Source organism: Aulostomus chinensis, chromosome 10 (assembly GCF_037954235.1).
Source record: "Aulostomus chinensis isolate RoL2024-O1b breed Wild chromosome 10, RoL_Achi_v1.0, whole genome shotgun sequence".
Lineage (NCBI taxonomy): Eukaryota > Metazoa > Chordata > Actinopteri > Syngnathiformes > Aulostomidae > Aulostomus > Aulostomus chinensis.
The window spans coordinates 1,697,485-1,711,344 of NC_141329.1; the positions used below are offsets into that span (position 1 = coordinate 1,697,485).

A 13,860-nucleotide genomic window follows, 5' to 3' on the forward strand; every position below is an offset into this window, starting at 1 on the left:
TGATGAGCACAGGCATTCGAAACAAAGAAATAGTCTTTTTAGTGATTAGGAGAATTTGTATTTTGAACATATTTAAATAAGTTTGCCCTCCTAATTATTTCACGTGTTCAAAGAAGGGACTATTCGATAGTCATTCTAATAGCAATATTACACAAACAGTAACATATGAGCTCCCATCAGCCACATCCAACTGCTGAGTATTTCAAACATTAAAGCAGGATGAGGTCTGAACACACGCAGCTCCAATTATCCAGGAGACATTGGCTCAATCTTTAGATGCAGGAGTTGTGTCAGTCAGCTGGCAGCTTGTCAAACAGAGATGAACAACGGTAAATGGGGCAAGTTAACCACGTTTTAATGAAAGCACAGCATTCAGAGGCACTTTACCATCCGCAAGAAAATAAAACATCTTAAGTGTCGTCTCACAGATTTGTTTCCCTCTGAGACGCAAACATGAGCTCATGCCACTGCAGTGACATCACTGTCACAAACTCGTTCCACAATATAACAGAAAAAAATAGAACAAGCTTTATTTTTCGTGTGAAGCACTTGCTACATTTGTACATGCCCACTGCATGTGAACCCACACCTGTAACATAAAGCTGCAGGTCACAGTGCAGCGTCCTCCATCAGTGACCAGACCAGCAGCACGCCGTTAATCAGCTTCCAGGGAGCTCAGACACCCACTGGAAGGATTCACTGATCGACATACGTGCAGTGGCTCCGTCAGCTGTTACACTTTAGTACCACAGGCCCCTTGTGGAGTCACTGATGTTGCATGTGCAGCTGTTCTCAGGGTCAGAGTAGACTCAGTCAGGTGTTCTACCTTATTGGTCACATGTTCGGATAGCCTGCTAACATCTGACTCACTGGCAAGGTTGCTGGCTGTGGCTCTTCAAAGCCGCAAGAGACCCACAGAAGGATGGTTGTTGGACACCAAGAGAAATGGCAGAGCGGCAGGAAGATGAGACGATCGCCACAGTCAGACCACATGATGGGGAAGATCTGTCAAAAATACCATGGAAAGTCACCTCATAGTGAGAGACTTTTCACTCAGAACCAGAGTGGTGGACACGCTGCTTGTTTGGCTGAAACACAGCCATTCATTGAAGGAGTTGGACACTGAATGATTGCACTGGTGTACCGCGCTGTCTTCTCAGTCCCTTTAGTTCTTCCCTCATATTGATCCTCGCTTTTACAATTCTATGCGTCTTTCGGCAAAAACAGCTCACAGTACTTTTATCCATGCATTCCACCGCTGGTACATGTGAGGATCTTTTGATAAGTACTTTTCATGAGTACAGTGCAAAATGTGATGCAGCGTTGGAAAGAGTGTCCTTGGGTCTGAGCAAGTGTCCTCCCGTGGAGAAACATGTGACCTGGTGCCATGTCGGTGCCTGTACAGTGGGATAAACTTGCGTGATGAGCTGCTGCCTCAGATAGAAAACTCATGACACTCTCTCATAAATGACGCCATCGCTGAATTTGTATACCATCTCTTTGCGCACCGTCTCTCCCCAGGCGTGGTCATGGAAAGAAACTGTGCTGGAGTCTGGAACGTCTGGCCGCTACACAGTAGAGACAGTCACCACAGACGAAGGAGTCATCTCCACGCTGACCATGAGTAACATCGTCCCAGCTGACTTCCAGACCATTTACAACTGCACCGCGTGGAACAGCTTTGGCTCAGACACCGAGATTATACGCCTGAAGGAACAAGGTGGGAGCCAAGGTTCGACAGGTTCCACCTTCCTCTTCTCCAGTGCTTGTGTGTGTGTGGTGGTCGTAGCTGGTGATAGAACTGTGGTTCTTCTTGTCCGTCAGTGTTTGTGCCCGGCGTGTGTCTTTGAGTCAGCTGGTCATATATGAGTTATGATGAAGCACAATAATGAACATTCCTACTCTGATATATTATGCTTGTCCTTTACTGGGCACATAGATGTCAGTAAACTATTTATTTATTTTCCTTTGATGGAATTTCCTGAGAAACAAATTGTTAAAAATACATTTGACCCATCTGGAATGGCGGGATGGCATTGCTGCACAGCGTGACCTAAATCTCCAAACTTTTGATGTGCAGTAAATGTGATGATGACACTGATATACTCCTTTATTATCCCAAATTAGTTTTTCTGGGTTGACATGGAGGCAACTGGTCAGTTGAACTCATGGCTGGTATACTGGTGTATATTCTACTCACTCCTTCCTTTATGTAAACCAGGCCCTTAAAAGATTCCGAATTTTTTTTCTAATCTCTTGACCTTTTCCCCTCTACCGTTGGGAAAGCTGTTTATTCTATCCACTTATCACAAATGATGAATTATAAGCTGCTTATGTGAAAGTGACATTGATCAATGAAGACATTAAATAGGCTTTAATGGTGTCGGAAGAGCACTCGGTTGTTTTGCATTGGTTTAGTATGCAAGAAGGTCATAAATGCGGGGTCCTCATTAAAGCGTGTTGGATGAGGACCTTTAATGTTAGAGCTGTGTTTGGTTCTATGCCTGCAGATTTAATCTCCTCCCAGATGCAAATGTACCGCAGCAACTGGGCAGAGACACAAAGGGGAGTGTCCGTGAACCAATGCACACAAACTCTTGAATTCAGTGAATACAAAAGTCTTCGGTCAAATGCTTCCGTGAACTTACATGAGTGTAAATCAGAGTGAAGAAACAATACGGCAGATACACAATATGAAAATAAAATGTTTGGAAAATGTTTACCCAGACAGGCAACAAGGGATTTGGTAGGTCGTTTTTAAATTTGCTTTCATGTACAGATACTAGATACTCGACATATTTTTGGCTTGTATTGTGCCTGTCAGTTTTAGTTTCATGGCCTTTTGGCTGATGGATAATGTCGTAATCATTATGAAATATAGCATAGTAAAGCACGGGAGTGGGGAAATCCAGCGAGAGGAGAGGTGACCTCTCCTTTAAGACTGTTCACTGGTGTATCGTCACTTCCCCCGTATTGACTTGATGTACATTCCATAGACTGTATGAACGAAAGTCTGGAAAAGTGAAGCAGATGCAGACGTTGGGTGAACCTGCATTCCTTCTACTGACCAGCAGGGAGAAAATGATCCAACTTCTCCCTCGGTTTACAACCTCGGCAAACATTTTCCGAACAGATTTATGGCTTCAATCAGTAGATTTGAATGTGGTGTGCTAATTTTCATTTAGTAAGTTTTTGAGCAAACTAGCTGTGATAAATGGACTCACAAGCAAATCTGGACTTAAGATCAAATCTCATCGTAAGTGAATATTTGCCTTTCGTGACTTTGTGCAGTTTGAACTGCTTTAATTGCGCAGCTTTGTTTGATGACACTGTGCAAGGGCAGCTCCACGGTTCTGTGGGATGTGGGCTTATATGGGAGTCCACACAACAGGTGAGGTCATAGTGGCTGCCTCCAGTTCTTAATACAGTCTATGGTCTACATGAAATGTGGTACGTTATTGTCGCGAGACATGTCTGTCTGTTGTTCTCTGCAGAATCTCTCCCTGTGGCGGTGATCATTGGCATTGCCGTTGGAGCTTTTGTGGCCTTCATCGTCCTCATGGGCACCATCGGAGCATTCTGTTGTACCCGTTCCCAGAGAAGTATGTCTGCTCTTCCCCAAGGCATCGACTAAAACATGCATGCCAAACCACTGTATGGCCCCAAATCACACTAAAAAAATGTCCATTTATTCACATGTGGATCTTATTTTTCATGAAAACAAAGGAACCTTCCCCTCTGCTGGGACAAATGTTCCTTTCTGTACACTTGACTTACATATCTGGCAAAGAGTGTTGCAATTCAAGAAAATTCAGGCTACTACAGATAAAATCTGGAGAGGATAAACTGCTGGGACATGGTGTAACACTTCAGATGAGATCGCTCCCTGAGATGGACATCTTTTTGTGGTGCAGAGATAGCCAGATTGTGATTAGGACTCATTTCACGCAATCTCAGCCTGGCTGCATTCACTTTCGAGGCTATTTCCATCATGTGCTGTGTTCACTGCCACCCACCCATGTACCAAGTGACTCAGGTTAGAGACAGTTAGCAACTCTCTCTTTCCAAGAACGAAACTGTGCTACTGGTCCCTTCAGCATGTCTATTGTCTGTATACTACAGAGGAAGCGCACCTGGTTATGCCCTCACTGCCCGTCTCCATCTGTGCTCACCAGAGAGAACTTGCAAGCAAAATTAAAACAGAAAGTAAGAATTTGTCATATGACAGTATCATCAGCATTGTCCCGAACAGAATGTGGAAGGCTGTGTGAGATTGCATATGTATGCAGAAAAGATAATCTTGTGTTGGCATGAAACAAATGATTAATAATGCTTGTATTGTTTTGGGGGAAATGGGGGAGCTCTCAAAATCCGAACCGAGAGATCTTGATAAATTCTGTCGTACTGCAAACTGCACCAGGGGAAATTATAATGTCAACAAATACAAAGTGGGGTTTATCAGGTTCTTGAGACATAGGTGTCATCTGTTTTTGCCAGATCTTAAAGGAGTCGTGTCTGCAAAAAATGACATTCGGGTGGAGATTGTACACAAAGACCACAATGCTGCACGAGAAAATGAAGAGCACACCTCCATGAAGCAACTGATGGTGAGTGTGAGTGTCGCATCATACTACTTCTTGTTCATTTTTTTTTTCCAAAAATAAAATCTTAACAAGTGAGGTTTTGTTTTGCTGTATGTGCTTCTTAACCTGCCATTAACATAATGGATGCATTTTATGATGCGCGTCGCCATTTGCTGTTGAAAACAGGATCTTGTGAGTAATGGAAGAACGAAAGGCATGCAGATGCATACGGGCAGCAGTCAGGCGCAGGGGCTATATTTATCAATATGATGCCGTGAGCAGAACAGACCCTAATACATTGCAACTATTGAGATGCTGATGCATACTGGGTAATCCTACAGTGGGTGTACTTCTGTAGCTGCATGCCTTCCAGACACACAAAGAACTGTTTGGTTTTTGGAGCTGAACCAGTGTTTTCATGGAGTTTGCTCCAGGGCTGGGTTATTTGTAGTGAAAGGTTTTGGATTACAGTTTCTTTCAAAATATTTAACACAGTTGCTACTTGTTAGTGCAAGGAAATGAGCTTGGCCAACTTACAAATCTGCATTTTGTGTGGATAAATATTTTAAAGGATACATTATGAATGTTCCCTGCCAGCGCTGAGCGAAGGTGAAATACGTCTGACTGATATTAGATAAGAATACAAGTGAAAACCTCCATCTGAAAGGTTCTGTTTTACTCTGAGCGCTTCACAAACTACACAGACTCGACTTGATTTCTATGCAGGTTGAACATGGAGAGTTCCAGCAGGAATCTGTTCTGAAGCAGCTGGAGGTTTTACAAGAGGAGGAGAAGGAGTATCAGCACATTAAGGTACAACTCATGAACAATGACAGCGTGAAGACATGAAAGCGGGAGAATGAGAGTAAAAGGTGGAGAGAGAAATGCCTTCGGGGCACCTGCGACCAAAATAGCTGAAATGCAGTTATCCTTCTCATGCTACATACATGTTTTTCCTCACAGAGGTCCAGAGGCAAAATGGCTCCTGCAGGCCAAGTTTATTAATTAGTCTCTCATCAAAGGTGGTTCTAGAAATTAGCGGCTGATTGCCCCTTAAGCTGAGCTACTTATGTTGTTCCAAATATCATATAGATTAGATTGGGCCAATTTAAAGAGCATGTAGCGCTGGGACAAGTGCTGGCTGTTTATTAAATGGTTTTAGTCTGTCAGCAGTTTTTCTAACCTCTTAAGTTGACTCACAGTACTTTAGTCCACGTCTCAGGAGGGAAAAAACTCCCCATTTACTGTCTCTTTTACTCATTTTCTTGAGACCATCAGTTCCTTTTCTCATATCTTATGTTCTCAGAGCTATTGTTCCGAAAACTACACCCTTCATTTTGACTTTCCTTGACAGCCATGGAAAGAAGTCTAAAACCCATCCATCCATTTTCTACCGATTATCCTGTGAAGGGTTGCGGGGTGGTGGGGGTTAGGGGGTGGAGCCTATTCCAGCAGCCTTCACTCTGGACGTGTCACCAGTCCATGGCAGGGCCAACACATATGGACAGACAACCACTGGCTCTCCCAGCCACGCCTACGGTCAATTTAGAGTCTGGATTAACCTGGTCCCCTCTTGATGTCTTTGGACTGTGGAGGAAGCTGGAGTACCAGAGAGAACCCAGCAGGAACAGGGAGAACATGGAGACTCACACAGAAAGACCCCGTATTGTTGTGTTGCTTCATTCTTTAGATCAGTGGAATTCTATGAAATAATTTGCCTGTCACCCACACGCATGTGGACATGAGGTGAACAAACACAGTGGAGGACCAGCCCATTAATACGGTCAGCCAATGTGCTGCTCGTAGGCAAAAACTCCACAAGCTGCCTCAACACAGCCACATACACAAACACGCTATGTAGTGCATTAACCAGAAGTTAAATGAGTTTTAAACAGAAATTTTCATCTTCTTCTTTGTCTACACTCCCCTCCAATCTTAAAGTTAGAGATGAAAGTGTTTACTACCCTTTAAGAAGAACCCCTGCGGTGCTTTTTAGACGCATCAGTGAATCAAGCACAGCAGATTATCCCAGCAGGCGTTTAGTCCACCTCCGATCTCTATTCTTGTTTGCGAGTCTGAAAGCAAATTTCCGCATCGCAATTTACATTTCAGAAAAATTGGATCAACAATCAGTCGTATATGTGCAAGGTGACACAGGTTATGTCTCTGCAGCATGTCACTGCCACAGTAACAAATTCTGTCCGACTCATTTGTGCTCCTGTTCAAACGAATGCCAGCGCCGGCTCCCTGGAGGGTGCTTTTGTTTGGTTTGCCTGCTTACCTGTCTCCTCTGGGGCCGGGGTTTTTTCATACTAGTTAATGACAGCAGGCATGAGGCGAGGGCAAAGGGGGCCTGAACAAGAGATAAAGGCCAGATGCAAACAACCTCTCTGTCTGTGGTCTGATAGTGACACGCGTAATAAGGATCCTCTCTCACCGGCACTCTCATCTGCCCATTATGAGCATTCTTCTTTTGGGAATTTGCCTCTATTCTCACTGTGCTTGACATTCACAGCCATTCACATGAGGACAACAGAACACACAAACATACACACAAGCATAGCCTGACTGGCCTCCAAGCAACAGCCCCGTGCCTGCAGCCCAGCACACATACAGCTGTAGCCTCAGAGGCCATTTCATTGCATGAAATTACAGAGACCACAATCTGTTTAGGTCTAATTAAAGCTGGTATGTGAATGAACTTTGCGGTGACACATTAGACACCAAAATATGAATCATCAAGGCCTGCTTAATTAGTGAGAAACCTGATTTTAAGGTTAACATGGGGCTGACTACATCCTAACACTGAGCTCTGCCTCCACTTTCCAGTTCTTCATGATGTACACAGCAGCCGTTTGCTATTTTATTCATCCGTGTCAGTGGTAATTACTGGAGTTTGACCTTGGCTTCTGTTGAGCCTTTGGAAGAATGCAAAAGGGCAGAGTTTCTTTTTTCCTGCACCCTTTTACCTCTTTTTTGCCATTTAATGTGCTGTTAGTGAGACCTCAGAGAAACCATTTACATGTCCTGTGTTCCCATTAGGACCCCACAAACGGCTACTACAGTGTCAACACCTTCAAAGAGCACCACACGCCTACCATGGCAGGTAACCCGTCCACAGAGGTGAGGAACCCCACCAACACAGCAACCCTGGGCAAGCAGCGGGTGCCCACGGGCATGTCCTTCACCAACATCTACTCCACCCTGGGAGCAGGACCGAACCGTCTCTATGACTACAGCCAACGCTTTGTGCTGGGCATGGGCAGCAGCTCCATTGAGCTGTGTGAGCGGGAGTTCCAGCGCGGCTCATTAAGCGACTCCAGCTCTTTTATCGACACGCAGTGTGACAGCAGCGTCAGCAGCTACAGTAAGCCGGATGGCTATGTGCAGTTTGACAAAGACAGCAAGGCATCAGCCTCCTCTTCCTCCCACTATTCCCAGTCATCCTCGCAGAACTCAGACCTTACCCGGCCCCTCCAGAAGCGCATGCAGACTCACGTCTGACAACCAGGAGGAGGGGGTGTTTATCCAGGCTGTAGTAAGCAGCCAGTTTGGTGAACTGTGAAGGAATTAACTACCAGGAACCCCTGAGGTAACATTTGACTGCTTCGGTCCTCTGGAGATTCAGGGGCTGGTTGGCTAGACTACACCATGTAACTTGACCACTCAAAAGTACCCAGAAGTGGATAAAGAAGCCTTATATTTCCCTTGTACCATCATTCACCTCGTTTTAACCCATAATTGGAGCAGTGCCACTGAGGTTATTTGCCAAGACAGAAACAACTCAAGTTTGGAATTGGACAGTTTGCAGTCGGGATTGTGTGCTGATCAAGGACAGGAGTAGCACCAGGCTTTGTGTGATAATCAGCTCTCCTGGCAAAGACCCTTTTTGCCTTTTGAAGATTGTCATTCATTCAGGAAATTGAATTGTTGTTTTGACTGTTGGAGTCCAACAGCATGAACGGAACAATAATGAGTGTGAACCAATGTCCTGCTGCTCTCATAGTTTTGAAGCACAAAAATTGAATGTGCACATGGTTTAAGTTGTTACAGCTATAAACCCCCCCCCCCAGCTGCACCCACCCACCAACACACACACACACACACACACACCCACACACACACACACCTCTTTTGCTCTCTGTAAGTTAAGCTCGACTTGTTGAAACTCGTCTCCTGTGTAGGTGGAATACAACTTTCTCCACATGCCCACAGACATCTTGAACATTTAAAGAACTGCTGTTTTGTATTTTTCCTCTCCACAGCTGTATCTGGGCCACAGAGCTAAGCAGATAAGGAAGGGCTGAGATCTCATTTTAACCCCCAAGTCGTTATTTTACGTTGACTCTTTGCGATAAAAGAATACCAGTGTACATACGTGACTGTAATTTCTTTTCTAGCATCCCATTTCTGACTCTGATTTCACTCATGGAGGAATCTTCATGAGACATGAGCACTTCCTATTGTCCCACAAACCCTATCTACTTTACCTCCAGGGTCTGCTTGAACTGCGTCAATAAAAACTTTGACTAACCCAAGATAGAATCCGCTATCAGCTCTTCTGCTGACGGGGAGCCGCGTCCTCTCAGTGTGCAGGGGAAAAGCCCACAAACTGCAATAGTGTTGAACTTGTGAGGTTCTCCTACTCATGTGGAATGACATGTACACATTATATTTTAATGGAGCTTTTAATGGTGTGGTTCTCCCAATGCTACTGTCGGTGTCACTGATGATACTGGAGCTTCGTGCATCAGGATTGTGCATGTGATCATGCTGGTCATCAAGGGAGATGAGAAGCAAAGTGACTAAATGCTTTTATCTGGCTTTCTGCTGTTTGTTTTTGGCTACTGTGGAGCTGATGGTGGTACGCTGACTCTTATCAAGTGCATCTTTTTACTTTGTCCAGTTTTGCACTGTATGTGACATGGAATTTGGTTCATTATTTAGCCACTGACAGTGTTTTAGTTGAGAGTAGAGACAGAATAGTGATCTAACCTGCATCCACACTAACGTCCATTCAATGTCATGCACTGAGCATGTTTAGGCACAACACACGAATGACTAGAGTTTTGCTTTTTTGCAGTACAGAACACTGGAAATCCTGCAAGTAGTACATAAACGGTACACCCACTGTAAAAGGAGTGCCGCCTGGACAATACCAACCACCTCACTTAACAGAAATGTGGACATTAATGAGACGCTAACCAACCAAGATCAAGTCAGGAGCCCATTATTAGCACCTGAGGCTGTGGCAGAGTCTTTAGGACTGAAAAGGACCTTCGCTATTCCGGAACGGTGACATTCCAGCAGCTGTGTGGCATTCAACATTCCATCGCATGTGATTTATCATCAATCTCACAAGTCTTTGGGCATCCAAGGTCCTCTCAAGCCACATGATGGAATCAGCTATGTGTTAATTGATCAGTCGTATGAAGGGAAAAGGGAGGATTCTCAGGCCTGAGAGCAGATTTCTTGGAAACTGAACAGGAAATAGTGGCCAACAATGTAGGAGTCACCTCTGTTTTAACACATCGAGACAACAATCGCATGGCTCTCTAGATATCTCATCTTACTCGATGGTTTAGCCAGTAATTTCTGTGATAAAGCAGTCACTTAGAGGGACGTGAGCTTGAAACAGAACCCATGAAACCTCAAGCAGAGCATTTCCAACAAAAGCAAATTGTTGTTGTAAGCACTTTACATAGGATTATATTCGAGGCATTTGAATGGGGTTTTCCACTTGAGCGCGCGTGGTTTGGACTCTAATTTTATAAATGGATTGGCGCCCATTGTTCAGTTTTAAGACAAAAAGCTCTGTTTCAACAGTGATAATCCAGCTTGGCACTTAGCAGACTGTATATAAATCTCTAATGCTGTCTTTCACTGTATATAATTTTTCCTGGCTCTTCTTTCTTCCTCAGTCTGATTTCACTATATTAGAGCTCAGTAAATCCATGCGGCATCTAAACTGTACAGGCAGACAATCATCCTCTCTTTGTTTCTCTTTCCAAAAATGTTATCAAACTTGCTTGTTTCTCACAAATTACAAGAAAGGCATGTGTGAGCAGTTTATCTTCACAGGGAAAACTTTGTACACTAAGCACACAGGAGGAGCTGAGCTTAGCTGGACAGCTTTGAAGTAAAATGCAGTAAGAGGTTGTTATATCTTCAGAGAGACGCCCGCATATGTAATACGTGCCCAGCACTATTACATTTGGCTTCATGTTAACTCGTCATTTTAATTCATTTTCGCAGCATTCACCATCACAATTAACTTTATGGGACAATTTTAGTCCTTTTTGAATTTACTCTTCACTTACAGTCAGCATATGTCTCCCTGAAAACAGCCTGAATGGTCGAGTTTCCCATATCTGATGCAGCTCCTGCACTAATCCAAACAAAAAGCTTTGTCCCAGTCGAGAGCAGTGCTCACTGCTCAGCTAACAGATAAATATTTGATAAGCCAGCCTTCTGTCCCATCCCCCATGGCAGGAGCTACCCTGGACACGAGTGTACCAGAGAATGTGAGTGTTTGGGAATCAAAGCCCATGTGGAGCCAAAGTCTGCCCTGCTCACCTGTGGACGCCTCTCTGACTGCTGCTGGCAGGGCTTGTTTGCCTGGCTGCAAGCACCGCACAGATGCAAGGCCATGACAGATGAATAAACACAAAGAGCCAGACCATTTACAAGGGGTTCCTGCCCTTTACTGATAAAAAACAATCCTTTCAGAGCTGAGGATGCAAGCTAATTTATTATTCAGGGGTGCTAAGGACTAGCCACACTGGATAAGGACAATGAGAATCGGAGGTTAGAGGGAGAGCGAAGAGAAAACTGGCAGATATGCAGTTCTAAAGGCTCCTCAGCCTGCTCACAAAATTTGTTTACTGCACAAAACTTTTTGCTTGGTCTGATAAAAAAAAAAAAAAAGGTAGGAAAAGTGGATAAAGAAGTGCTGAACATTGGCTCTGTCAATAACTTGCTGTTGCCTGCAAAGGGAGGTTTACATGGGGCTATTAGAAGTCTCTGTATGAGAGGTGTAACTGTTCGTGATGCGCCACATTAACGAAGGCGCCATTTGAAAGGTGGTACTGACACTATCATCATAAGCCCTTATACAACGTGTAAATTCTGTCCATCTCTCTGTTTCTCTCCCATTTCTTTTTGTTTCTAAGGGACATGGCCTGGGCCCAATAGCATTTGCAAATGTTCCTCAGATCTGCTTCAGCCCACAGGCTACACCAGCGATCGCCAGGGTTTGGTTGGTGAACTCGAAGTCACAGCAAACCCAAGGAGACGCAGAGATGCACTCACAAGTGGAATGAGCGTTATTCTGTGTAATTGGTTGACTTCCTCTGTACTCACATGATGCTAATTTTTCAACAAATGCTACATTGCCCAGGGTCTGACAGAGTGATTCAGTTCGATGGTCATTTCAAGAGTTTGTAAAAATTGTAAACCATAAGCATAACTGTAATGAAATTCCAACATGTACATTTTTCTGGGTAAACCACTATTTTCAAGCAGTTGCCCAATGTATAAGGAAAAAAAAGAGAAAAAAGGTTGTATTTTAACTGTACTGGTCTGTGAATCTATGATGCTTTTGCTCTGTATATTTGGAGAATAAAAACAATGTTTGTGTTTATTTTGAATTATTGTTCTGAGAATGAATGGGACCAGGTGGAGGTGAGATAGCGTTTGCTCAGAAGCACAGCGGGATGTCTGCAAGGATTAAAGGCTGCATTCATAAACCTTCATGTCCAGGGCTGATTTGGGGTCCTGCTGAGTTGGAGACACCATTTTTGTAGATTTGCAACAAAGCAGTTCTTCTCTGCCCTCACCTGCTTTGCAATAAACAAAGATCTTTCTGGAAAAAACAAGTCCCGAAGCAGGCATCTTCGCTTCCGTTCCACATGATCTGCAAGTGTTTTATGAGTGTAAATGATTGTAGCTCACTTGTACGGCTGGAACAAAATCAAATATGTAGAATAATCTGGAACAAATTTAAAGCCTGCATAAAAAGGACATACAATAGAAATAAACTGTCAAGTCAGAATTTCCATCTGTAGTTTATCGTGGACATGAAATGCCACAAAAAACAAATAAGAGTTGTTTTTTTGTTGTTGTTTTTATGAAGCTGAGTGGAATGAAAGAGACATTTACTGCTCCTTGAAACCACGTGACGCTCCTTTATGTTACTGTTATGCAAATGATAAATCCTTAACCACTCCTCACTCCAGGGACTGCATCCTTCATTTATTTGTTAAAGGTGGCTCATGATATACGTGTACTGGTACATCAACCGTGTGTACTGGTACATCAATGAAGGCAAAGGGGCTGCAGGTCAGCCACAGATTAGCAACGTAGCTGCTGTATTGAAAATCTCTCTAGCAGGTGTCTGACGGTCGGTTTACTGTCTGACTTTATGTAGTTTTCCCTGAAAAAGCTCTCTTGAACGTTGACTTCTCAATAATCAGTCACAGGTGCATCTTTTTCTGTTTCCTCCAGTTCCCGTTGTGTCCTTCCCATCTTTGTGGAGTTGTGTCTGTGGTGTGGGCGTGGCTAACACTTCCCAGCTGCCATCGCTCACCTGATTGAGTTCTGCACACCTGGTTTCCATCTACTGCAATCAGCTCTGCAGTATAAGACTGGTCTTTCAGGCGCTCACATTGTCTGTTTATGTCAGTGGTGTAGTTGAACCAGACGGCGCCATGACTTTGAAGTTGGGTTCTTGTCTTGAGCTAGAAGTCTGCAGTCTAAGTGTCCAGGTCTTCCTGCCTCTTGCTTATTCTCTGTGAAAACCTGACCGCCCATGGCACCCGCCTGCCTCTGCTGCTCACCAGCAAGCCTGGATTCCTCCACCACCTGCCCATCAACAGTCATTCCATCAATCCATCAAGTCTGTTCAATGACCCCCCCCCCCACACACACACACACACATTATTCTTCTTTACTATCTTCTGCTGCTCCCTAAATTCACGTATATATACTGTATGTATGCAGTACTGTATGTATGCAGCCACTGGGGTTCACGCGCCCCTCTGATAATTCCCCAGACAGTCAGCAGATTTACCCCATTACATTTACATGCAGCCTTTTTAATCCATTAATAGGACCGGTGCAGTCTTCAAATTAAATGAAGTCACATAAACACCTTAGCTTGTCTCAAGTCCTAGCGCCAATCTTAAAGAACCGAAACATAAAGGTGATTTGAATTCCCTCATGCATAGAGTCAATACCATGCAAGGGCAATTACTCTTGAGCTGGATTAATACACTCG

At 44.1% G+C, this 13,860-nt stretch overlaps 1 protein-coding gene across 9 annotated transcripts in view; it reads left to right on the forward strand.

Moving 5' to 3' along the window:
* The window catches only part of kirrel3b (kirre like nephrin family adhesion molecule 3b), a 147,603-nt gene extending 135,378 nt beyond the window's left edge, over positions 1-12,225 (forward strand). For 2 of the 9 annotated variants that reach the window (XM_086215442.1, XM_086215444.1), the window contains exons 12-17: positions 1,522-1,732; positions 3,495-3,602; positions 4,123-4,206; positions 4,498-4,613; positions 5,310-5,396; positions 7,626-12,225. In XM_086215442.1, coding sequence (XP_086071568.1) covers positions 1,522-1,732; positions 3,495-3,602; positions 4,123-4,206; positions 4,498-4,613; positions 5,310-5,396; positions 7,626-8,087 — 1,068 coding nt within the window. In that variant the 3' untranslated portion in view covers positions 8,088-12,225. The remainder of the gene's footprint in view (positions 1-1,521; positions 1,733-3,494; positions 3,603-4,122; positions 4,207-4,497; positions 4,614-5,309; positions 5,397-7,625) is intronic. The other 7 variants (XM_086215445.1, XM_086215446.1, XM_086215443.1 and 4 more) reach the window with 6 other exon arrangements.
* Positions 12,226-13,860: the final 1,635 nt, after the last annotated feature.